At 38.6% G+C, this 24057-nt stretch overlaps 3 protein-coding genes across 3 annotated transcripts in view; 2 read left to right on the top strand and 1 right to left on the bottom strand.

Moving 5' to 3' along the window:
* The window catches only part of LOC131683215 (acyl-CoA synthetase short-chain family member 3, mitochondrial), a 967052-nt gene that overhangs the window by 875486 nt on the left and 67509 nt on the right, over positions 1-24057 (bottom strand). The gene's annotated exons all lie outside the window — the stretch shown is intronic.
* On the top strand, positions 10839-12674 carry LOC131683218 (uncharacterized). Its single transcript, XM_058965055.1, has 2 exons — positions 10839-11211; positions 11271-12674. The coding sequence occupies exons 1-2, from the start codon at positions 10963-10965 to the stop codon at positions 11550-11552; spliced, it is 531 nt and encodes a 176-aa protein (XP_058821038.1). The 5' UTR covers positions 10839-10962; the 3' UTR covers positions 11553-12674.
* LOC131683216 (uncharacterized) lies at positions 18774-20618 on the top strand. Its single transcript, XM_058965053.1, has 2 exons — positions 18774-19155; positions 19215-20618. Exons 1-2 carry the CDS (start codon positions 18907-18909, stop codon positions 19494-19496), a joined length of 531 nt encoding a protein of 176 aa, XP_058821036.1. The 5' UTR covers positions 18774-18906; the 3' UTR covers positions 19497-20618.

Here is a 24057-nt window from a genome sequence, read left to right as displayed (position 1 = left end):
CATATTCAGTAGTTGTTTTACATAACGCAAGGCAGAAAACCTTGACAGAATATTTTAACAAAATCAAGCAGATTGACACTGCAATTAAGAGCACCGCAAATTCTATGAGCGAATTCAGTGGGGCCACAAAGCAAATAAATTCTTTTATCGGCATGATGAGCACGACGAGGTATATTGACGGCGTAAGTGAGTCGCTCTCGATGATAGTCATCGAATCATTAGAGGAAGCGTACACTTGTGCGACACAATATTCGAACGCTGCTTATCGGCAGAAATTAGAACGCAATAATACCAGATCAAATTTTTCAAACAACGGAACTTCGGGACAATCATCAAATGAAAACAATACAAACTTTGCTAAGCCAAATTATTCAAATCCTGGAAGCTCTGGGAATTCAACTAAATTCAAGAATAAAACTCCATCTTTAAACTTAAACTTTAAGAATAGAAATTCGGACGACGACGTATCTATGAGAACACATAGATCAAAAATGCAAATAAACAATCATGAACCAGAAACAGAGGATAACACTTCACACCACACCCAGCAAACATTAACGACGACTCGATAATGGACTCTGACGACGATGATTGTTTCATCTCAGACGAATTAAATTTTCATCTGGAACTAGGCGAAAAATTAAAAACCTGAAAAGTAATAATTTTATACCTTATTTGACTATTAGTACTTCCAAAGGTAATATGAAATTCTTGGTCGATACGAGAGCTAACAAAAACTACATTTCTCCCAAACACGTTACCGGTAAAGTTCATAAGCATCAAATTTTCTGCCATTTAGTCTCGATTTAACAATTTTATCATTATATCGCTCATATCAACTACATTTAACAATAAATTATTATTTAGTTTACCAGTTTTAGTGTGAAATATTCTTAGGAATCACATGAAAATAGTTTCATTCCTGGGAAAATAGGGGAAGTTGAGGTATTAGGACAAAATATGAAAAAATGTGGAGTTAATGTCAAAAAATGTAGAATTAATGTAAAAAAATTTTATGTTTCTGAATTTTACCGGTAGCGAATCTATTTTTGTTTTTTTCCTAAGAATTTTTTACGTTCAACAAGATACATTTTATGAAAATTGGTAAAAGAATGAAGAGATATATGAACGAGAAAATGATCAAATTTGATATGAATGACAAAAGGCTCTATAACCCCAGCTTCTCGTATTCGGACAAAGGTCAAAAAGGCTCTGCTCGATCCCTGAGATTTTTTCCCATTAGAAAAACTGCAAAATATGTATGAATTGCATCACGGAGCAGAAAAAATATTAAAAAATAGGGGATTTTTTGGCCAAAATGACCCAGTACCCCACCTCCCCATATTTTTCGAAAACCAGAAAAATCTCCATTCAAATTATAAGGTTATTTCCTTTAGAAAGAGGTATGAATTGTAATTTTCTGAGTGCTACTTCAAAGGTTATAGCACTTAATATATTTTTCCTCCATTTTTTCCCATAGTATGAATTTCAAAAATTTCAAGCGAGGTGGGCGGGGGTCTAGAATTGTCCAAATGATGTGAAATTTGGCATCTGAGCTTACTTTGACATTTGTCACAATATGAGAGGGGAGGGCCTTTGAGAATTCAAAAAAAAACTTTTTTTGCAATGCCCTATTATCTACTCAGTCCCTGTGCAACTTCAGCTAGTCCCGATCGATAACGGAGTAGCAGCCAGGGGTGGTCGCACAAGCTCAAGCTCAACCTCTGAGGTACTACGATTGTACCGTTTTATATGGAAAATTCCAGTGTAACCTTACTAACCAACCTGTAATTCCGGAACCAAGAGTCATAACCGAATTATCTGCTGTCAAAAGTATTACTGTATCTTTCATTTTATAGAAAATTTGCAAAAATCGGTTGAAAATTTGAGGTGTGATATTAGCTTAGGAACTTGACGAGTTCCACCGGAGGTAAATGTGGTGCTGAACCAAAGGCAGAGTTATCAAAAAATAACCAGCAAATTTCGCACCTCGCCAGAAAGGTTTCAACAGCCACTCCAGTCCGGCCAAATTCCGGTATATCTCGACCACCTCAGAAACGTCGTCGCGAGGATGGCTCTGATCCGAGCAGTATTCTTGTCGGCGGTCGAAAGCTAGTCGATAATAGCAACATTCTCACGATTCCACCTCCCACTCCGTTGCTCTGGATGTATCTTTTCCGCTTTCATCCCAGTGTTAGCAAGGAGACAGTCGAAAAAATGTCCAAAGAAGGGCTAAACTGCAACGAAGAAATAAAGGTTATTCCGCTTGTTAAAAAAGGCATAGACGTCAGTACTCTGAACTTCATATCTTTCAAAGTTGGAGTTGACCCAAAGTACCGTGAAGCAGCTCTTAACCCTGACACATGGCCGCAAGGCATATTGTTCAGGGAATTTGAGGATAGCCGTACCCAGAACATTTGGTGCCCACCGACTGATTTTCCTACGCCCTCGGAAGCCGCATGTATTCCGCTAATTCAACCCGGCCCATCAACCCTACAGAGGACTCCGCAACGATTGGCAATGCCACTATACCAAGCTACACCGCCATTGTGAAGGAGTGTCGACGCTGATCGCATACTGGGACGCAACGCAGTTGGTACAATGGAAGCCCTCGATCCCCCCGCTACAGTCGAGCCCTTGCAGCCAGCGTTCAGCAGTCGTCCCGGTCCTGTATGTGTGGGTGGAGAAGGGGTCTTCCAAGCCGCCTTTCTCGGCAAGTATTATACAAATTGTAACGATACAACGGTTATACCGATTCACGCTTCTAGTTCATCGTCCAACTCTCGCCGTAAGCTACTACCGTCCCGATCCTGCTCTCCGCATCGCTCCATCGGGGTTCAACGCATACTGGGACGCACCGCAGTGTGCACCATGGAAGCCCTCGATCCCCCCCGCCACAGTCGAGCAATTGCATACAGTGATCATCAGTCGTCCCGGTCCTGTGTGTGGGATGGGTGAAAGGGTCTTCCAACCCGCCACAAATGGCAAGTATACATCTGATCCGAACACTTCAAGCGCTGATGTATTCTTCGCTTCCAGTAATTTGCCTTTTGTTCTAACATCTTGTGACCAGATGTCAACCATTTCTCTCGTCGATGATGATCGCTACATTCTGGGGCGAGATGCAGTTGATTCGCTCTCTGCAGAACCTGATCCGTCATCCAATAACATCGAGATTTACTACCAGAATGTTGGTGGCTTAAATTCATCAACGGACAGCTATTTGCTCGCGACCACGGGCTGCTGTTATGACGTCATCGCCTTAACCGAGACGTGGCTCGACAACCGTACTCTGTCTCGCCAGGTGTTTGGTTCAACATTTGATGTCTTCCGCTGTGATCGCAATGCCCTCAACAGCCACAAGACATCAGGTGGTGGTGTACTCATCGCCGTTCGCCATGGTATAAAAGCCCGAGTGATCAACGATGAGCGGTGGGAGAGCTCCGAGCAAGTGTGAATATCAGTGAAACTTGCCGATCGCAATCTCTTCCTGTGTGTCGTGTATTTTCCACCTGACCGAATTCGTGATTACAGCCTGATCGATGTACATCTTTCCTCCGTTTCTTTCATCACCTCGATCGCTGCCCCGTCTGATGATATTGTTATACTGGGCGACTTCAACTTACCTGGCTTGACCTGGTGCCCAGCAAGTAATGGATTTCTACGATTGGATATCGAAAAGTCTGTGCTTATCAACAATGCCAGTTGTATCTTGGACAACTACAGTAGCGCAACTCTTCTGCAAATTAATAATATCATCAACGAGAATGGACGTACATTGGACCTCTGCTTTGTAAGTGCCCGAGACTGCGCTCCGTACTGCTGCGCCGCTCCGACACCTTTAGTCTAGCATGTGCGCCATCATCCCCCACTACATCTTGTACTCGCTGGTAACCTAGGAGTGAATTTTGAAGACGTCTCAAGCTCTATCGTCTACGATTTTAAAAACGCTGACTACGACAGTATCGTTAACACGCTGTTGGATATAAACTGGGACGAAAATCTTAACAATGATGACGCGAACGAAGCAGCGATGGCGTTTTCTAATATTCCTAACTACCTAATCGACCGTCATGTGCCAAAACGAACAGTCAGCACAAATCAACACCCTCCCTGGCAATCAACAGTGCTTAGACGATTAAAAACTGCCAAACGAGCCGCATTTAAAAAGTTCTCGAAGCATAAGACACTTGCATTACGAAACCACTACTTTCAACTCAACCACGAATACAAACAGCAAAGCAGACGTGCCTTTTTTAGATACCAGCGAAACGTCGAACGTCAACTGAAATCCAAGCCCAAGTCGTTTTGGAAATATGTGAACGAGCAGCGAAAAGAGTCCGGGTTACCATCTTGTATGTCATTAAATGGAGTTTTAGGCACCGACACTAACGAAATTTGCCAATCGTTTTCCGACAAATTTTCAAGCGTTTTTTCCGACGAGAACCTTTCCCCACAACAAGTCGCTGCCGCTTCAAATCTAACTCCTTCTCTAGGACGAACCATCAACCGAATTTGCGTCGATAATGCTGCCATTCTTGCAGCAAATTCCAAGCTGAAAGCATTTAGTTCCCCGTGCCCAGATGGCGTTCCCTCGATTTTTGTCAAAAAGTGCATCAGCGGGCTTCTTGAACCACTTCGGCGAGTCTTTGTGCTATAACTCAATACTGGAACATTCCCTTCCTGCTGGAAAGCAGCGCACATGTTTCCAGTTCACAAAAAAGGAACCAAATCGAACATTGACAATTATCGGGGAATCTCGTGTTTAAGTGCAGTATCAAAACTATTCGAGCTGGTTGTCTTAGACCCTCTTTTCTTTCACTGCAAACACTACATTGCAGACGATCAACACGGCTTTATGCCTAAACGATCGACAACATCTAACCTGCTCTCGTTCACAACATATTTACACGATGGATTCGCTGACGGATTGCAAACCGATGCTATTTACATGAATTTATCTGCGGCCTTCGACAAAATCAATCATGATATCGCAATAGCGAAGCTGGACAAACTCGGTATTCATGGACAACTACTGCGCTGGTTTCGTTACTACCTCGATGGAAGGCAACTCCAAATCAGCATTAAGGACTGTCTATCTACACCATTCTTCGCTACATCCGGCATCCCACAAGGAAGCCATCTCGGTCCAGTGATATTCCTCCTCTACTTTAATGACGTCAACATCAAATTACAAGGACCCCGCCTTTCTTTTACCGACGACATGAAAATTTTTCAACAAATACGGGATAAAACCGATGCCGAGCTTCTTCAGAGGAAACTTTAGTACGTGGTGTGATCTAAACAGAATGGTTTTAACGTGGGAGTCTGCATTTCCGCGCCAAGAGGGCAGCAAATCGGCACCTTTTTGCCTTAATCTCGCAATATCTTTGGAAATAGACCAAAAATAAAAAACAAAAATGGTATCCAGTAAACTAGGATAATTACCGAAGACATTGGCGAAAAATTTATTTCAAATTTCCAATTACTTCGAAAGTGATCGGTAGTTTTAGTAGAGAAAATCGCGAAAATTTCGAATCCTTTATGATTCCGCTCCCGAAAACAAAATTGCCTCTCCCATTTCTCTGCATTCTCTGGTTTCCACCCCACCAAAACCAGTGTTGTATCAACAAGGATTCCGTCCTATTCCTTCGTAGTATATTACAAGTTCATTTATGGATTATAACTGTTTGTAATCATGTGGATTACCAAAAGATGCAGAATGCGATTTTTGCATTGTTATGCGTTGAATAAAATACATTCAACGCTTGCAAATACATCTATTGATCGAGAATTTCTTTATTTGCGGAAGCGCACGCTACTACGCAGTTACACCACTGTTAGCGCGCCTGGGTCAACGTATGTGAAAACCTCGGCTTCCTTGCTGCTACCTATAGCACGTGGATACATCTATAGCTATAGCAGCACGTGGATGATCGGAGTAATGAGTGAAATGGACAACTGTTATTTCTAATTACCAAAATAATCTCTCATACTAGTTCCAAAAAGTTTCAAAGGTTCAGGTTTTCCATACTATCGCAACATATCAATTTGCGCCTGAGATATTGAGGCACAGGTTCTGTATTAGGAAGTTATTTGTCGTCTATATAAAGGCTAAAAGAGGACATCATTGTAATTTTTTCTGTATCTGTATTTTCCGGAGGCCATTGTCTGCGAAAATTTTCGGAAACTCAAATGTACATAGTAATAGGACATATTCGAATGAGCTTTTCTCGGAATATGTTTAGTACTGTAAACTAATATCTTAGCTGACATGTTGAAAACAGGCGCACAACTAATTCGTGATCCTGCGACTATAGCGAAAATGTTTTCTAATCTGAAATATAAAAAGTATTCGAATTGATCGAAAATGGAAGCGGTGATGTTTATTGAACAACTCAGGAAATCCTGAGATTGACTCTAAATTCAATTTTCTTGTGCGTATTCTAATATGTTCCAGTTTACGGAGTGTAAAGATATTCTTTCCCGACACTTTGCGCAATTGCACTTTGAGAAAAAAAAATTATGGGTTAAGCATGCGAATTCATGACAATACGTTTTTTTTTTAAATTGAGAACAATTTTACGTTCAATAAAACCAATTCAACCCGGCTACCATTTTGACCATCTATCCGAAGTTTGGATTACTCAGTACGATGTACCATTCGACTCAGTTCGACGAGATATGGCATGTGTGTTTGAGTAAGCATTTTTGAATATAATTATGGGATGAGGAATAAGTATAAATTGCATAACCTATTTGAATGGATATAAATTACTTTGATTTGGTGGTCTAGAACATTGTAGATTAAAAATAGTTTTATTTACTACAAGGTCACTGCTGCCGGCTTCGATTTCTCAGAGGAAGTGAATGAAAATTTGCTCATTCCAAAATATTCAACGGAATATCGACTGACTGTCTGGTATAACGCAGATAGCTGCAATTCAATTAGTACATTGAATGAGACGATTTTTTTAAACATCTAACAATCACAGGAGCGTGGTTCGAAAATATCTTTTCAGTTGAACGAAATTCGGAACACAGTTTTAGAAAAGTCGATTTTCTCACATTTTATCACAAGTACCTGTTGTGGCATCTTGCTCAAGTGGTCTTCGATTCTTCGATTTTGTCAGAGTTACTTGACGTCAAAACCCTAAGTAATATAATTATTGGTAGTTTTCATAGTAATTCATATCATGTTTACCTTATGATGATATTCAAAGCATCTATTGTGCTACGCATCCGCATATTTGTCTACATTTCGACAAACAAATTACTAGAATGTGCAAAATTGCGCTTATATAGTTTGACGGATAATTTCACTTGTAAACAAAATTTGGTTAGTTTGCTAACATCGAACATTTGTTTGCACATTTATATTATGCACAATAAATACTAACTCTTAGTTTGATTTAAGCTACTCAATACTGTCCCAATTACTACTAGTTATAGAAAGCGGGTATTCATGGTATTATGACTAAGCCGGCTATTCCTCACATTTTCCTCTTGTCTGAAAATGCGAATACAGTCCAACCCTAATTCGACGATATCTTTCGACGGAACCATAAAAATATAAAACCTCAGAATACGAAGCTTTTGAAATACGCAAATGAGCCACCGAGGAAGAATTCATAATCTAATAAGAACTCAATCGTTCTTCGTTAGGATTCGAACACTCAGATTGGGGGAACAGTATCATAATTCCTGTATCATCAGAATTGACAATAGAATTTTATATACGAATTGCTACTACTTTTCGCGATTGCTAGTTTAAAGATTAGCAAAGAACAAAAACAACAGACTCATAGTGTAGATCAGAAACAAATCAACGGCCAAACATCTATTTGTTTCGTTTCAGATACTGGAAGGTTCTTTTATTCTTTATCTATAATGGAGGTTACCAAATGAGTGTTGGAGGTAAATGACGAAAACCACATGCATGGTTGAGCTTTCGTAATATGTAACATAGTTAGATATTTTGTGATAAAATTCCATTTTTAATTGTGCAAGTACTTTTTCTTAAATTGTTTACGTTCTTTTTAACTTTTTGGTGATACGATTTCGTTTTGATGAATAATAGTGCATTTCAGCTCGACGTTATTCCTGGAAATTGCTAGTTCTAACGGAATTGTGAAACAGAAGGATGAACTAAGGTTTTATTTTAATCAAGGATATAGTTGCTCGGCCAGATAAGTTTCTCGATTTCTTCTATACATGATCTTATTAAAAAATTTAAACTATATCATTCGACTACAATAAAAGCTTTGATTAGAAATACAATGTCGCTCGATAGATCTCTGATACTTAACAGGATGGGTAAAATTGCAGATTTTTTTTTATTCATTTCGTTTATTTGATAGGCACAAATGCGTTAGCTTGGCGGTGCCAAATTCTTTTGTTTCTACATTTTGGATATCTTAAAACTAGGAGGTTACAATGTTGAAATATTTTTTTTTACAAAGGAAAAGAAAGTTTACAGCTATCTTAAGACTAGAAATAAGATTCAATATACAAAAGAGGGCCAAAAGATTTTTTTATGAAAAAATTTAAAACAAGGGATTCAGTTTGATATATAAGAGGGGGAGTAATAGTAAAATTGCAGATTGATTTGAGTTACTTAAGCAAAGTACAGTTCATCATTTACAATGATTGCAGTCACAAAAATTAGAATTATGTCCTGCTAAGCTCGAAATAAACATTCTCGAGTTTATCTGATACAGTGCAAGATGCAAAATGAATGTTGATGAAGGTGTGACAAAATTGCTAGATGCTTGTGAGCGCTCAGACATGTACACGGAGATGGCCGACGGGCTACCAGCCAGCTGCCGAGAGTACGCGATGGCAGAAACGCACATGAAGAATTTGATGAAAGCCAAAAAACGTAGCTATTGGTGCCGGTTCGTCGACGGGTTAACGAGATAAATGTCGATGAGCACTCTTTGGGGCATGGCCCAGCGCTTACGAAACCCAAACAGTACTTGCTCTCTTGTCATGTAACAATAAAGCCCCAGGGCCAGATAGATTCAAATTTAACTTGTTAAAGAATCTGCCAGATTCTGTCAAGGGACGCTTGTTGAATTTATTTAATAATTTTCTTGAGGGTAATATTGTCCCTCATGACTGGAGGCAAGTGAAGGTCATCACCATCCAAAAACCAGGAAAACCAGCCTCCGACCACAACTTGTATCGACCTTTTGCAAAGCTGACCTGTTTCTGACGATGATCTTGTTTCGCCTCGGCAATTGGGTTGAAGCAAATGGCTTTCTGTCAGATACACAATTTGGTTTCCCCAAAGACAAAGGCCCGAACGACTATCTTGACTTGCTCTCAAGAGAAATACAAATGGCTTTAAAAACAGGGGGGGGGGCTTTTGATTCAGTTTCTATCCAAATTCCTTTCTGCACCAGCATGGTCTTTCACGGACTCTAAACAAATTTTTGCTAAACTTGCTGTCTGAAAAACACATGCATTTTTCGCATGGTGATTTGTCGAAATTACGAATTAGCTACATGAATCTTCCCCAGGGCTCATGTCTAAGCCCCCTTCACTACAACTTTTACGTGAATGACATTGACGAATGTCTTGTCAATTCCTGCACGCTAAGGCAGCTTGCAGATAACGGTGTGGTCTTTGTTACATTTGTCTGCTTGGGCCCTCCAGCTGGGTATCGAGTTCTCCACGGAGAAAACTGAGCTAGTCGTATTTTTAAGGAAGCATGAACCAGTGCAACTACAGCTTCAATTAATGGATCAAACTATTGCTCAGGTTTCAACTTACAAATATCTCGGGATCTGGTTGGACTCTAAAGGTACCTGGGGATGTCACATTAGGTATCTGAAACAGAAGTGCCAACAAAGGATCTACTTTCTCCATACAATAACCGGAACATGCTGGGGTGCCCACCTAAGAGACCTGATCAGGCTGTACTAAACAACGATATTGTCGGTGATGGAGTACGGGATTTACTGTTTCCGCTTCGCTACGAACATACATTTCATCAAACTAGAGCGAATCCAATATTGTTGTTTGCGTACTATTTTGGGTTACATGCACTCGACTCATAAGATGAGTCTAAAAATGCTAGCAGGTGTCCTTGCGCTGAAAATGGATTTTGGGACCTCTCATATCGATTGCTCATCCGATGCGATATCTTGAACCCGTTAGTAATTGCAAATTTCGAGAGGCTTGTCATACTCAATTCTCAAACCCGATTTATATCCTTGTACTTCGATTACATGGCACAAAATACCAATCGTTCTTCATATTATCCCAATCGTGTCAATCTCTCCCATGCTTCTGATTCAAGCGTATTCTTCGACACATCTATAAAGTGCGAGATTCGACAAATCCTGAATCACATACGTCCGCAAGTGATCTCATGTATCTTTTATAGTAAATTTCGAGAAGTCGACTGCAACTAGATGTTTCACACCGACGGGTCAAGCCTCGACGGCTCCACTGGCTTCGGTATATTCAATCAAAACCTCACAGCCTCATTCAAACTCAACGATCCTGCTTCAGTTTTCGTCGCCGAACTTGCTGCTATTCAGTATACTCTTGGGATCATTGATACTTTGCCCACCGATCATTACTTTATTGTGTCGGATAGCCTCAGCTCAATCGAGGGTCTCCGTTCAATGAAACCTAGAAAGCACATTCCATATTTTCTGAAGAAAATCTGGGAGCGCCTGCATGCTTTGTCTGTAAGATCGTACAAGATTGCCTTAGTTTGGGTTCCCTCGCATTGCCCCATTCCATGTAATGAAGAAGCGAAATCTTTAGCTAAGGCGGACGCTTTAGAAGGTGATATATATATATATATATATATGAAAGACCAATCAGCTTCAGCGAATTTTTCAGTATTACTCATCAGAGAACCCTCGAAAGTTGGCAATCTTCATGGAGTAATGGAGAACTTAGAAGGTGGCTATATTCGATAATCCCTAAGGTATCGAAGAAACCATGGATGTGGGTCGGGATTTCATTCATGTGATATCTCGGCTCATGTCCAATCACTACACTGGGCTCGCAAAAAGCGGTATCTGCGCCTGTGGTAACGGTTATCACGATATCGAACATATTGTCTGGGCATGCGCCGAGTACTGTTCTGCCAGATCTCAACTATTGGATCCCCTTTGGGCTCGAGGAAGATCACTCAATATCCCGGTTCGAGATATACTGGCAAGCCGCGATCTGCTCTATATGTCCCTCGTATATATCTTCCTAAAAACCATCAATATTCAAATTTATTTGCCCCTATTATTTTTCAGATCATTCTAAGAAGTGCCCTCTTCCGCCTACCGTACTGCAACGATGGTTTGATGGGACTCCAAGACAACACAAAATATCTCTGTCGAATGACCCAACAAACACGAGACCTACAGCACAACATCACACGCGCAATGCGCTGTGTTGCCGATCTGCATCTGAGCCGTACTACGAAATCGTCTGGAGAAACCCCTACCGGCTCGAGGAAGACCGCCCGGCGTCCCCATATGGGAACTGTGGGTAAGACGGACAGGTGGGGTAGGACGGACACATGGTTATTTTAGGGATATAACATTAAAACTTCAATTGTATTGTATGTGTACTCTATCATTATGGGTAACCTTGAATTATGAAACACTTAGTAGGCCTTGAATACTGCTAAACGAATACAATTTAAGCAAATATTGATAATCGGTAGTGCTGTTTTGTGCGGATGTAATTTAAAAGTTTCCGATTTTAAGGTTTATCGATGAAAAAATCAATTCTTTCGCGGAGTTTTTCCTTTGTTTCGATAAAGTAACTTTTAAGTGACATCTTCGTGGAAAATAACAGGTAAGTTTATTTATGCGTGAATAGGTACAAACGTTTAAAAAATATGTATACTGGTGGGGCAAGACGGAGTCTTGATTAATTCTATTGATTCATCCTTATATGAATGTCTCGCCCGTAGAAACGAAATACTAGAAGTCAAACGTGGAGAACCATCCAGTTAGCTGAAGTCTCACATGCAGTAGGCTGCAGGATGTACGTTAATGTGACCGAGGTTCAATACGGGATTCCTAGAAGTCTCATACTCTAGCTGTGTGATCGAGGAACTGATGTTACCAATTACGCATTTAATATATAACCTTCCAGTTTTGTATAATTGATTGTGACTTATCAAATGATCCAATGTTGGAACTGATTGTGTTGCTCTCTTTATGACAACCGCAAAAACGATATTAGAAAATACATCATTTGCTTCAACTCTAAATCGAACCCCAAAACGTCGTTTTTCACCTCGAATTGAACATATATATTAAGAAGAACCACAATCTATTCAAAACATCCGCTCAATATTTTGCATTGTGATCCTTTCTGCCACATGTCCGTCTTACCCCTACTATATGTCCGTTTCACCCGTAGTATGGAAAAGGTGCAGATATTTCTTCGTTTTCCAGTTCTTTAAAAACTGATACAAAATGATTTTTGTAAAATAATCCCCCTGGGCACTCGAAAGCCAACATAAGGAGCTAGAACATAGAGTATTACATGGTGACAAAAACATGCTCTTACCATGTTATATTTAAGTACATCCTTAATATGTCCGTCTTACCCCCAGTTCCCCTACATGATGCATTCGTCCGAATATGTAATCCTTACCGTTGATTCCCGATGCCCGATATCTACCCCCAGCTTTGTCCAAAGAAAAGGCAAACGTGCCTTATCAAATAAACGAATTGAATAATAAAATAAATAAAAAAATATAATAGGCTTCAAATACCTAGAGCAAGAAAACACAGAAGTGATACAAGTATTCAACAAGGAGTGGCTAATGTGGTGAAAAAGGTGCCTGGAGCGGATAGAATCCCTAACGTCGCACTGATAGTGGTAGTCCCGGAATTTCCGAACATGTTTAAACTAGTAATAAGAAAATTACTAAATGAGGGGCCCTTCTCTGATCGATGCCGAAGCTAGTGTTATTGTCAAAGCGGGTAAGCCGCCTGAGAATCGCTTACTGGGTACTTTCAGAAAACTCTTGAAAAAGGCACATCCTGAACAGGCTGACATCATTTATGGAGAGCGATTATAGGTTGTTGTAGAAACAACACAGAAGTCACGATCGGGGAGCATTCCGTAATCTCGAAGCAAGCGCTGAAACAACAGGAAGTGACGATCGACGACCGACTGAATTTCAACATCCTATGTCAATTATATCTGTGAGAAGGCGGTCAAAGCTATGAACGCATTAAACAGAAATATGCCGAACAGCGATGAAGCAAACAGTAGCAAGAGGCGCCTTCCGACTAGTGTATCATCGTCTATTCTGATGTATGGAATTTCTGTCAGGGTCACGGTGCTGGGGACACAGCGTAATCGAATGAAACCAAGCAGTACATTTAGGCTCAAAACCATGCGAATCACGATCGTGTATATAACTATTTCATCGGATGCAGTCTGTGTCGTCGCCGGAATAATCACTATCTGCATCATTCTAGTGGAGGATAGCGAGTGTTATATATAGAAGGAAACTACGGAAAACACTGATATCGAACTCGATGACCAAGTGTAAACAAGAAGGGGATTTGGCGGATGATTGTTGATGAACACACAGACTCATACCGGTTATCCCGATCTGGCTGAATATGAATTGGATATAAGTAACCTTCTAACTCAGCGATTCTCAACCTGGGGTCCACGGACCCCTAGGGGGCCGTCAAGTCGTTGCTGGGGGTCAGCGAAGAGATCTTTTCCGGACGAATATTGAAACTTCAAGTTTTTTTATCGTACCAGACTGAAAATAATATATACAGCATATAAATCGATGTTAAGCCGTGGGGATCCGCAACCGCCCAGGGTAATTTTGAAGGGGTCCGCGACCGCCCAGGATAATTTCGAAGGGGTCCGCGATAACCCAAGGTGATTTCGAAGGGGTCCGCGGAGCAAACAAGGTACAATTCCTGGTTGGTCATGATCGATTCAGATCGTACCTACGATCAGCAAGTTAGCAATACTAATGAACCGATGGATGTGGATGAATGTTGGAGACGTGGACATCCCTACAACTCAATAGGAATTGCTGGGCTCACTGGTGGTAGAACGCCTGTCACTCAGTTGACGCACCGAACAACATCCGGTTAGCTAATCAGAATATAATAGAGTTCAGTAGCAGTAACACGCGTTTTTATCACTCTGTTTTGTCCGCGTTATATTTTAATAAGGTATATATGTTTTAACGTATGGGTCGTGTAATCTTCTCTATCGGTCACCTCCGAACACGGCCCACAATAATGAATAACTCCAACTCGGTTAAAAATCCTGCGAGGTTTACGGTACGAACGAAATGAGAGAGTGCCACAATCAGCGTAAAACCCTCGTAATTCCACATACATGCGCCTATAGACACATATTCCCGCAGATACACACAGAGAAGTAGCCTTGGAAGTAGAGCTAGAGATTACAATGCGGAAGGGCTGGGGTTACAATAAGAGCTTATGCATTGGACAGATAGATGATCTGACTACATTAATGCCATTCACATACTGTATAGCAACAAACCCCACTAATTTACAAGGTACCGTTTTTATGGTTAACGGGACCAAAAATTCATTTATTTGCAAATGACTGGAACGATATATCGCCAACATAACCTAGACTTTACACACTTCTCTATGCAAATTAATACTTTTAAATATATACTTACCTGTCTCATTCACGAATTGCATTCTCTCTCTGACGCACTGTGTTTGATGGGTTTGAAAGTTCATGTGACCGTATCTCTCTATTTTTCAATTGTACGTTAAAATAATGGACCTGAAAATTCTATTCTGCGCGAAATTTTTTTTTCCGGTTTTCAAATAACTAATTGAGGTCCATCAATTAAGCAAAAACATCAGATAATCTTAAATGACGCCGCCAAGGAAAGAAGAACGATAAGGTCAAAATAAAAAAGGATGGAAACACTAGAAAGTGCGTTGTATATTAATTGTCATTTTCAAATAATGGATTTTTTAAAAATATTTTAGAACTTTCCGAAGCAATGTTTCTCAAACTCGTACAATTCGTTTTACTTATTCATTTTATTATGATTGAATTTTAAAAAATGATTTATTCAGGAAATATGAACCAGTTCACGAATACATGAATAAATCATTTTTTTAAATTCAATAATTTATTCATTTCATGGATTTTATTTGTTTTGTTTATTTTATTTATTTTGAATACTTGACTAATTTTAAATATATGATAATTTCATTTCAATCATTTATGTGATTTAGCATTCCTTTTGTTCATTTTGATCATTTGGGTTTATTTTATCTATTAATTCGATTCCTACTTTGGATTCATTCTGATCAGTTTATTAACTTCATGAGTTTATTCATATCATTAATTTAAATTATTTTATGCACTCTTTTTATTCTATGTATTATATTTATTTTCGCCTTGTATTGATGAAACTATTTGTACAGTCGAACGATATTCATGATTTCGTGATATTTTAAATATGATTATCGTGATATTTTAAATATGAGTAGAGTGATTCCCTTTCATGATTTCAGGATTTTAGTCACTATTTTTTAATATTTTAGTCATGAGTATTGTGATTTATGTTCAATATTTCAGGAACTTTTCCATTATTTTCATAGTTTGAATTCACGTTGTCGTGATATTATTGTCACGAGTAGAAATTTATGTTTATTAATATTCATGATTTCAGTATTCTAGTCATGATATTTTTGTCACGAGTGTGATTTATGTTCATGATTTGAGGATCTTAATCACTATTTGCGTAATTTCTTCCAGAGCTTACTTTCGAATTTGACACGTAGAGTGATGTGACGTATATTTATGATATCAGCAGTTTTATCATGGTATTGGCAATTTTTCTGTCTTATCGCGATCTAATGTTTTTTTGGTTATCATCGGTTTTTTTACGCGGAGTAGCGTCACAATATTAACTGTCATAAAAGTTCGACAGATTCGCGGTATCTTGTTCTGTGACCTATATCACGAATATGATTTGATGTGCTCAGCGCGTTTTCTATCCAGGCATCACACTGAACTTTATCAAATGAATAACGATGTTAGAGGTCTTAACAGTTTTCTCATATCTACTGTTTGTACCTATTACTGCTCGGTAGCAGCTGGACATTTCATGAAAAAGTGCATTGATCAAAAATAATTCCACGAACAATACTCCAATTTTTTTAAAATAGTTCACGTGAAAATTTCATTATCAAGTTGCATGAAATTGACAATAATTAGGGATATCTTCTAAATATCACAAGCACGCAAAATCAAATGTAAGTCATGTTTAAGGAATCACGGATCATGAATAATATTTCATGAATATGTGAGCTATTTTATAATCCGACGTGACTATTGTTCTAGGAATCAAGAACCAGTTCACGAATACATGAATACTATTTTAGGATTTCGTGAACTATTTCACAGGAATGAATGGTATGTCGTGGTTGTTACACTAATGATGAACATGAACCAGCCCACGAGAAAAAATAATATTTCATGATTTTGTGAACTATTTCACGAGAACGGATTTTAGATCGTAACTATTATACTAGGATGCATGAATCAGGTCACGAATACATCAACAATGTTTCATAATTTTGTCAACTAGTTCACGAGCAGGAATGGTCAGTCATGATTATTGTATTAGGAATCATGAACCAGTGCACGAATACATGAATATTTTATAATTTCGTGAATTATTTCACGGGCACACACGGTCAGCCGTGACTATTTCACTAGAAATTATGAACCAGTTCACGAATACATGAATAATATTTCATGATTTTGTGAACTATTTCAGGAGCACTGATATTTGATCGTAACTAATATATTAGGAATCATGAATTAGCTCTCCAGGATTGAATGGATTCATGAATAAAATTCCGAGATTCGTGAAATAGTTCACGAGAAAATATCCAGCATAACTACGAACAAAATGTCTCCTGGTAAAGATAAACTTGTCCCTCTTTACTGTGAAAACCGACGGGATATTTTATTCTTGTGACTTATGTTCATGATATCAGCAGTATTATAACGATATTCATAACTCTTCTTCGCTTTATTGTGGTAGGTTATTTGTGGATTCCTATTGGATGTTTAACTGGGAGAAACATAACAATATGAACTGGACCAAGTTTAACCAATTCGCGGTAACATGTTTTGGGAAATGTGCTGCTAACACGATTTGTAACTCAATAGTTTATTTTGACCGATCAACTCAGTTTTCATTTTCTGCTCGGACACCACATTAAACATTATCACGGGAATAACGATGTTCGAAGTCCTAATAGATTTCTTACATTCACTGCTCGTATATATGGCTGGTCACTACCAGACACAGACCATATTGTATTTCATCATAAATATTTTGGAATAGTTCACTCAAAATTTTCAAGATCATATGTAGAATTTTATGAAAGTGAAAATGATTATGGATATCTTCTAGATATTTCCAAGCACACAAGATAGATCGCGAATAATGTGCTATGAATCAAGAACCAGATCACGAATGCCTGTTAATTTATGATTTTGTGAACTATTCCACCAGCACGTGGTGAGTCATGACTACTAGGAATCACGAGTCTGAAAATAATATCTTGCGATTATGTGAACTATTCCACGAAAACAAATAGTGAATCGAGGCCTTCTAAAAACTTATTGTTGTTGATGGAGAAACGCGAATAACTTCTGAAAAGGTCGTAATAAAACAAAAGAATTGCACTGTTAAAACAAAATTTAAAATATCTCGAGAACTACTTCATTTCAGAAATTTTTTGTTATGAGCATTTTGATATGAAATGGCGTTTTGAAATATATTCAAAAAGAAAATTGTATTTTTGACTGCAAATAGTATGAATTATGAAAATATGTCAAAAGTTGTTGTTAGGAAAACTTTTTTATTGAAAGCTTCTCCATGATCCAAATACACCAAAAAAGTTTCTTTTACTTCTTTAAAACCAGAAACATATGATTTTTGTCATTTTATGATGGGGTAACGCGAATAACTTTCAAATAGGGCATAATCACACGAATTAAATGTTTTTGTTGGAACAAAATTCCAAATATCTCAAAAACTATAGCATTTTGGAAAATTGTTGAATGCATTTTGATTTAAAATGATACATAGAATTATATTCTGTAATAAAATTACAGTTTTGTATGTCAATTAGTATGAAATTTAAAAACGCGTATAAAGTTAGTGTTAGAAAAACTTTTTTACCGATAAGTTCTCCATCATACAATCACATTCAAAATGTTTCTTTTTTCTTTAGGTTTTAGTTGAGAAAATATAAAAAATAGAAAAAAGTGGGTTTTTTGCAATTTTGATCTCATGTATCTTTTATAGTAAATTTCGAGAAGTCGACTGCAACTAGATGTTTCACACCGACGGGTCAAGCCTCGACGGCTCCACTGGCTTCGGTATATTCAATCAAAACCTCACAGCCTCATTCAAACTCAACGATCCTGCTTCAGTTTTCGTCGCCGAACTTGCTGCTATTCAGTATACTCTTGGGATCATTGATACTTTGCCCACCGATCATTACTTTATTGTGTCGGATAGCCTCAGCTCAATCGAGGGTCTCCGTTCAATGAAACCTAGAAAGCACATTCCATATTTTCTGAAGAAAATCTGGGAGCGCCTGCATGCTTTGTCTGTAAGATCGTACAAGATTGCCTTAGTTTGGGTTCCCTCGCATTGCCCCATTCCATGTAATGAAGAAGCGAAATCTTTAGCTAAGGCGGACGCTTTAGAAGGTGATATATATATATATATGAAAGACCAATCAGCTTCAGCGAATTTTTCAGTATTACTCATCAGAGAACCCTCGAAAGTTGGCAATCTTCATGGAGTAATGGAGAACTTAGAAGGTGGCTATATTCGATAATCCCTAAGGTATCGAAGAAACCATGGATGTGGGTCGGGATTTCATTCATGTGATATCTCGGCTCATGTCCAATCACTACACTGGGCTCGCAAAAAGCGGTATCTGCGCCTGTGGTAACGGTTATCACGATATCGAACATATTGTCTGGGCATGCGCCGAGTACTGTTCTGCCAGATCTCAACTATTGGATCCCCTTTGGGCTCGAGGAAGATCACTCAATATCCCGGTTCGAGATATACTGGCAAGCCGCGATCTGCTCTATATGTCCCTCGTATATATCTTCCTAAAAACCATCAATATTCAAATTTATTTGCCCCTATTATTTTTCAGATCATTCTAAGAAGTGCCCTCTTCCGCCTACCGTACTGCAACGATGGTTTGATGGGACTCCAAGACAACACAAAATATCTCTGTCGAATGACCCAACAAACACGAGACCTACAGCACAACATCACACGCGCAATGCGCTGTGTTGCCGATCTGCATCTGAGCCGTACTACGAAATCGTCTGGAGAAACCCCTACCGGCTCGAGGAAGACCGCCCGGCGTCCCCATATGGGAACTGTGGGTAAGACGGACAGGTGGGGTAGGACGGACACATGGTTATTTTAGGGATATAACATTAAAACTTCAATTGTATTGTATGTGTACTCTATCATTATGGGTAACCTTGAATTATGAAACACTTAGTAGGCCTTGAATACTGCTAAACGAATACAATTTAAGCAAATATTGATAATCGGTAGTGCTGTTTTGTGCGGATGTAATTTAAAAGTTTCCGATTTTAAGGTTTATCGATGAAAAAATCAATTCTTTCGCGGAGTTTTTCCTTTGTTTCGATAAAGTAACTTTTAAGTGACATCTTCGTGGAAAATAACAGGTAAGTTTATTTATGCGTGAATAGGTACAAACGTTTAAAAAATATGTATACTGGTGGGGCAAGACGGAGTCTTGATTAATTCTATTGATTCATCCTTATATGAATGTCTCGCCCGTAGAAACGAAATACTAGAAGTCAAACGTGGAGAACCATCCAGTTAGCTGAAGTCTCACATGCAGTAGGCTGCAGGATGTACGTTAATGTGACCGAGGTTCAATACGGGATTCCTAGAAGTCTCATACTCTAGCTGTGTGATCGAGGAACTGATGTTACCAATTACGCATTTAATATATAACCTTCCAGTTTTGTATAATTGATTGTGACTTATCAAATGATCCAATGTTGGAACTGATTGTGTTGCTCTCTTTATGACAACCGCAAAAACGATATTAGAAAATACATCATTTGCTTCAACTCTAAATCGAACCCCAAAACGTCGTTTTTCACCTCGAATTGAACATATATATTAAGAAGAACCACAATCTATTCAAAACATCCGCTCAATATTTTGCATTGTGATCCTTTCTGCCACATGTCCGTCTTACCCCTACTATATGTCCGTTTCACCCGTAGTATGGAAAAGGTGCAGATATTTCTTCGTTTTCCAGTTCTTTAAAAACTGATACAAAATGATTTTTGTAAAATAATCCCCCTGGGCACTCGAAAGCCAACATAAGGAGCTAGAACATAGAGTATTACATGGTGACAAAAACATGCTCTTACCATGTTATATTTAAGTACATCCTTAATATGTCCGTCTTACCCCCAGTTCCCCTACATGATGCATTCGTCCGAATATGTAATCCTTACCGTTGATTCCCGATGCCCGATATCTACCCCCAGCTTTGTCCAAAGAAAAGGCAAACGTGCCTTATCAAATAAACGAATTGAATAATAAAATAAATAAAAAAATATAATAGGCTTCAAATACCTAGAGCAAGAAAACACAGAAGTGATACAAGTATTCAACAAGGAGTGGCTAATGTGGTGAAAAAGGTGCCTGGAGCGGATAGAATCCCTAACGTCGCACTGATAGTGGTAGTCCCGGAATTTCCGAACATGTTTAAACTAGTAATAAGAAAATTACTAAATGAGGGGCCCTTCTCTGATCGATGCCGAAGCTAGTGTTATTGTCAAAGCGGGTAAGCCGCCTGAGAATCGCTTACTGGGTACTTTCAGAAAACTCTTGAAAAAGGCACATCCTGAACAGGCTGACATCATTTATGGAGAGCGATTATAGGTTGTTGTAGAAACAACACAGAAGTCACGATCGGGGAGCATTCCGTAATCTCGAAGCAAGCGCTGAAACAACAGGAAGTGACGATCGACGACCGACTGAATTTCAACATCCTATGTCAATTATATCTGTGAGAAGGCGGTCAAAGCTATGAACGCATTAAACAGAAATATGCCGAACAGCGATGAAGCAAACAGTAGCAAGAGGCGCCTTCCGACTAGTGTATCATCGTCTATTCTGATGTATGGAATTTCTGTCAGGGTCACGGTGCTGGGGACACAGCGTAATCGAATGAAACCAAGCAGTACATTTAGGCTCAAAACCATGCGAATCACGATCGTGTATATAACTATTTCATCGGATGCAGTCTGTGTCGTCGCCGGAATAATCACTATCTGCATCATTCTAGTGGAGGATAGCGAGTGTTATATATAGAAGGAAACTACGGAAAACACTGATATCGAACTCGATGACCAAGTGTAAACAAGAAGGGGATTTGGCGGATGATTGTTGATGAACACACAGACTCATACCGGTTATCCCGATCTGGCTGAATATGAATTGGATATAAGTAACCTTCTAACTCAGCGATTCTCAACCTGGGGTCCACGGACCCCTAGGGGGCCGTCAAGTCGTTGCTGGGGGTCAGCGAAGAGATCTTTTCCGGACGAATATTGAAACTTCAAGTTTTTTTATCGTATCAGACTGAAAATAATATATACAGCATATAAATCGATGTTAAGCCGTGGGGATCCGCAACCGCCCAGGGTAATTTTGAAGGGGTCCGCGACCGCCCAGGATAATTTCGAAGGGGTCCGCGATAACCCAAGGTGATTTCGAAGGGGTCCGCGGAGCAAACAAGGTACAATTCCTGGTTGGTCATGATCGATTCAGATCGTACCTACGATCAGCAAGTTAGCAATACTAATGAACCGATGGATGTGGATGAATGTTGGAGACGTGGACATCCCTACAACTCAATAGGAATTGCTGGGCTCACTGGTGGTAGAACGCCTGTCACTCAGTTGACGCACCGAACAACATCCGGTTAGCTAATCAGAATATAATAGAGTTCAGTAGCAGTAACACGCGTTTTTATCACTCTGTTTTGTCCGCGTTATATTTTAATAAGGTATATATGTTTTAACGTATGGGTCGTGTAATCTTCTCTATCGGTCACCTCCGAACACGGCCCACAATAATGAATAACTCCAACTCGGTTAAAAATCCTGCGAGGTTTACGGTACGAACGAAATGAGAGAGTGCCACAATCAGCGTAAAACCCTCGTAATTCCACATACATGCGCCTATAGACACATATTCCCGCAGATACACACAGAGAAGTAGCCTTGGAAGTAGAGCTAGAGATTACAATGCGGAAGGGCTGGGGTTACAATAAGAGCTTATGCATTGGACAGATAGATGATCTGACTACATTAATGCCATTCACATACTGTATAGCAACAAACCCCACTAATTTACAAGGTACCGTTTTTATGGTTAACGGGACCAAAAATTCATTTATTTGCAAATGACTGGAACGATATATCGCCAACATAACCTAGACTTTACACACTTCTCTATGCAAATTAATACTTTTAAATATATACTTACCTGTCTCATTCACGAATTGCATTCTCTCTCTGACGCACTGTGTTTGATGGGTTTGAAAGTTCATGTGACCGTATCTCTCTATTTTTCAATTGTACGTTAAAATAATGGACCTGAAAATTCTATTCTGCGCGAAATTTTTTTTTTCCGGTTTTCAAATAACTAATTGAGGTCCATCAATTAAGCAAAAACATCAGATAATCTTAAATGACGCCGCCAAGGAAAGAAGAACGATAAGGTCAAAATAAAAAAGGATGGAAACACTAGAAAGTGCGTTGTATATTAATTGTCATTTTCAAATAATGGATTTTTTAAAAATATTTTAGAACTTTCCGAAGCAATGTTTCTCAAACTCGTACAATTCGTTTTACTTATTCATTTTATTATGATTGAATTTTAAAAAATGATTTATTCAGGAAATATGAACCAGTTCACGAATACATGAATAAATCATTTTTTTAAATTCAATAATTTATTCATTTCATGGATTTTATTTGTTTTGTTTATTTTATTTATTTTGAATACTTGACTAATTTTAAATATATGATAATTTCATTTCAATCATTTATGTGATTTAGCATTCCTTTTGTTCATTTTGATCATTTGGGTTTATTTTATCTATTAATTCGATTCCTACTTTGGATTCATTCTGATCAGTTTATTAACTTCATGAGTTTATTCATATCATTAATTTAAATTATTTTATGCACTCTTTTTATTCTATGTATTATATTTATTTTCGCCTTGTATTGATGAAACTATTTGTACAGTCGAACGATATTCATGATTTCGTGATATTTTAAATATGATTATCGTGATATTTTAAATATGAGTAGAGTGATTCCCTTTCATGATTTCAGGATTTTAGTCACTATTTTTTAATATTTTAGTCATGAGTATTGTGATTTATGTTCAATATTTCAGGAACTTTTCCATTATTTTCATAGTTTGAATTCACGTTGTCGTGATATTATTGTCACGAGTAGAAATTTATGTTTATTAATATTCATGATTTCAGTATTCTAGTCATGATATTTTTGTCACGAGTGTGATTTATGTTCATGATTTGAGGATCTTAATCACTATTTGCGTAATTTCTTCCAGAGCTTACTTTCGAATTTGACACGTAGAGTGATGTGACGTATATTTATGATATCAGCAGTTTTATCATGGTATTGGCAATTTTTCTGTCTTATCGCGATCTAATGTTTTTTTGGTTATCATCGGTTTTTTTACGCGGAGTAGCGTCACAATATTAACTGTCATAAAAGTTCGACAGATTCGCGGTATCTTGTTCTGTGACCTATATCACGAATATGATTTGATGTGCTCAGCGCGTTTTCTATCCAGGCATCACACTGAACTTTATCAAATGAATAACGATGTTAGAGGTCTTAACAGTTTTCTCATATCTACTGTTTGTACCTATTACTGCTCGGTAGCAG

The sequence above is a fragment of the Topomyia yanbarensis genome, chromosome 2, assembly GCF_030247195.1.
Source record: "Topomyia yanbarensis strain Yona2022 chromosome 2, ASM3024719v1, whole genome shotgun sequence".
Taxonomy (NCBI): domain Eukaryota; kingdom Metazoa; phylum Arthropoda; class Insecta; order Diptera; family Culicidae; genus Topomyia; species Topomyia yanbarensis.
The sequence above is the reverse complement of the archived record's forward strand: the minus strand, read 5'-3'. Positions and strand labels throughout refer to the sequence as shown.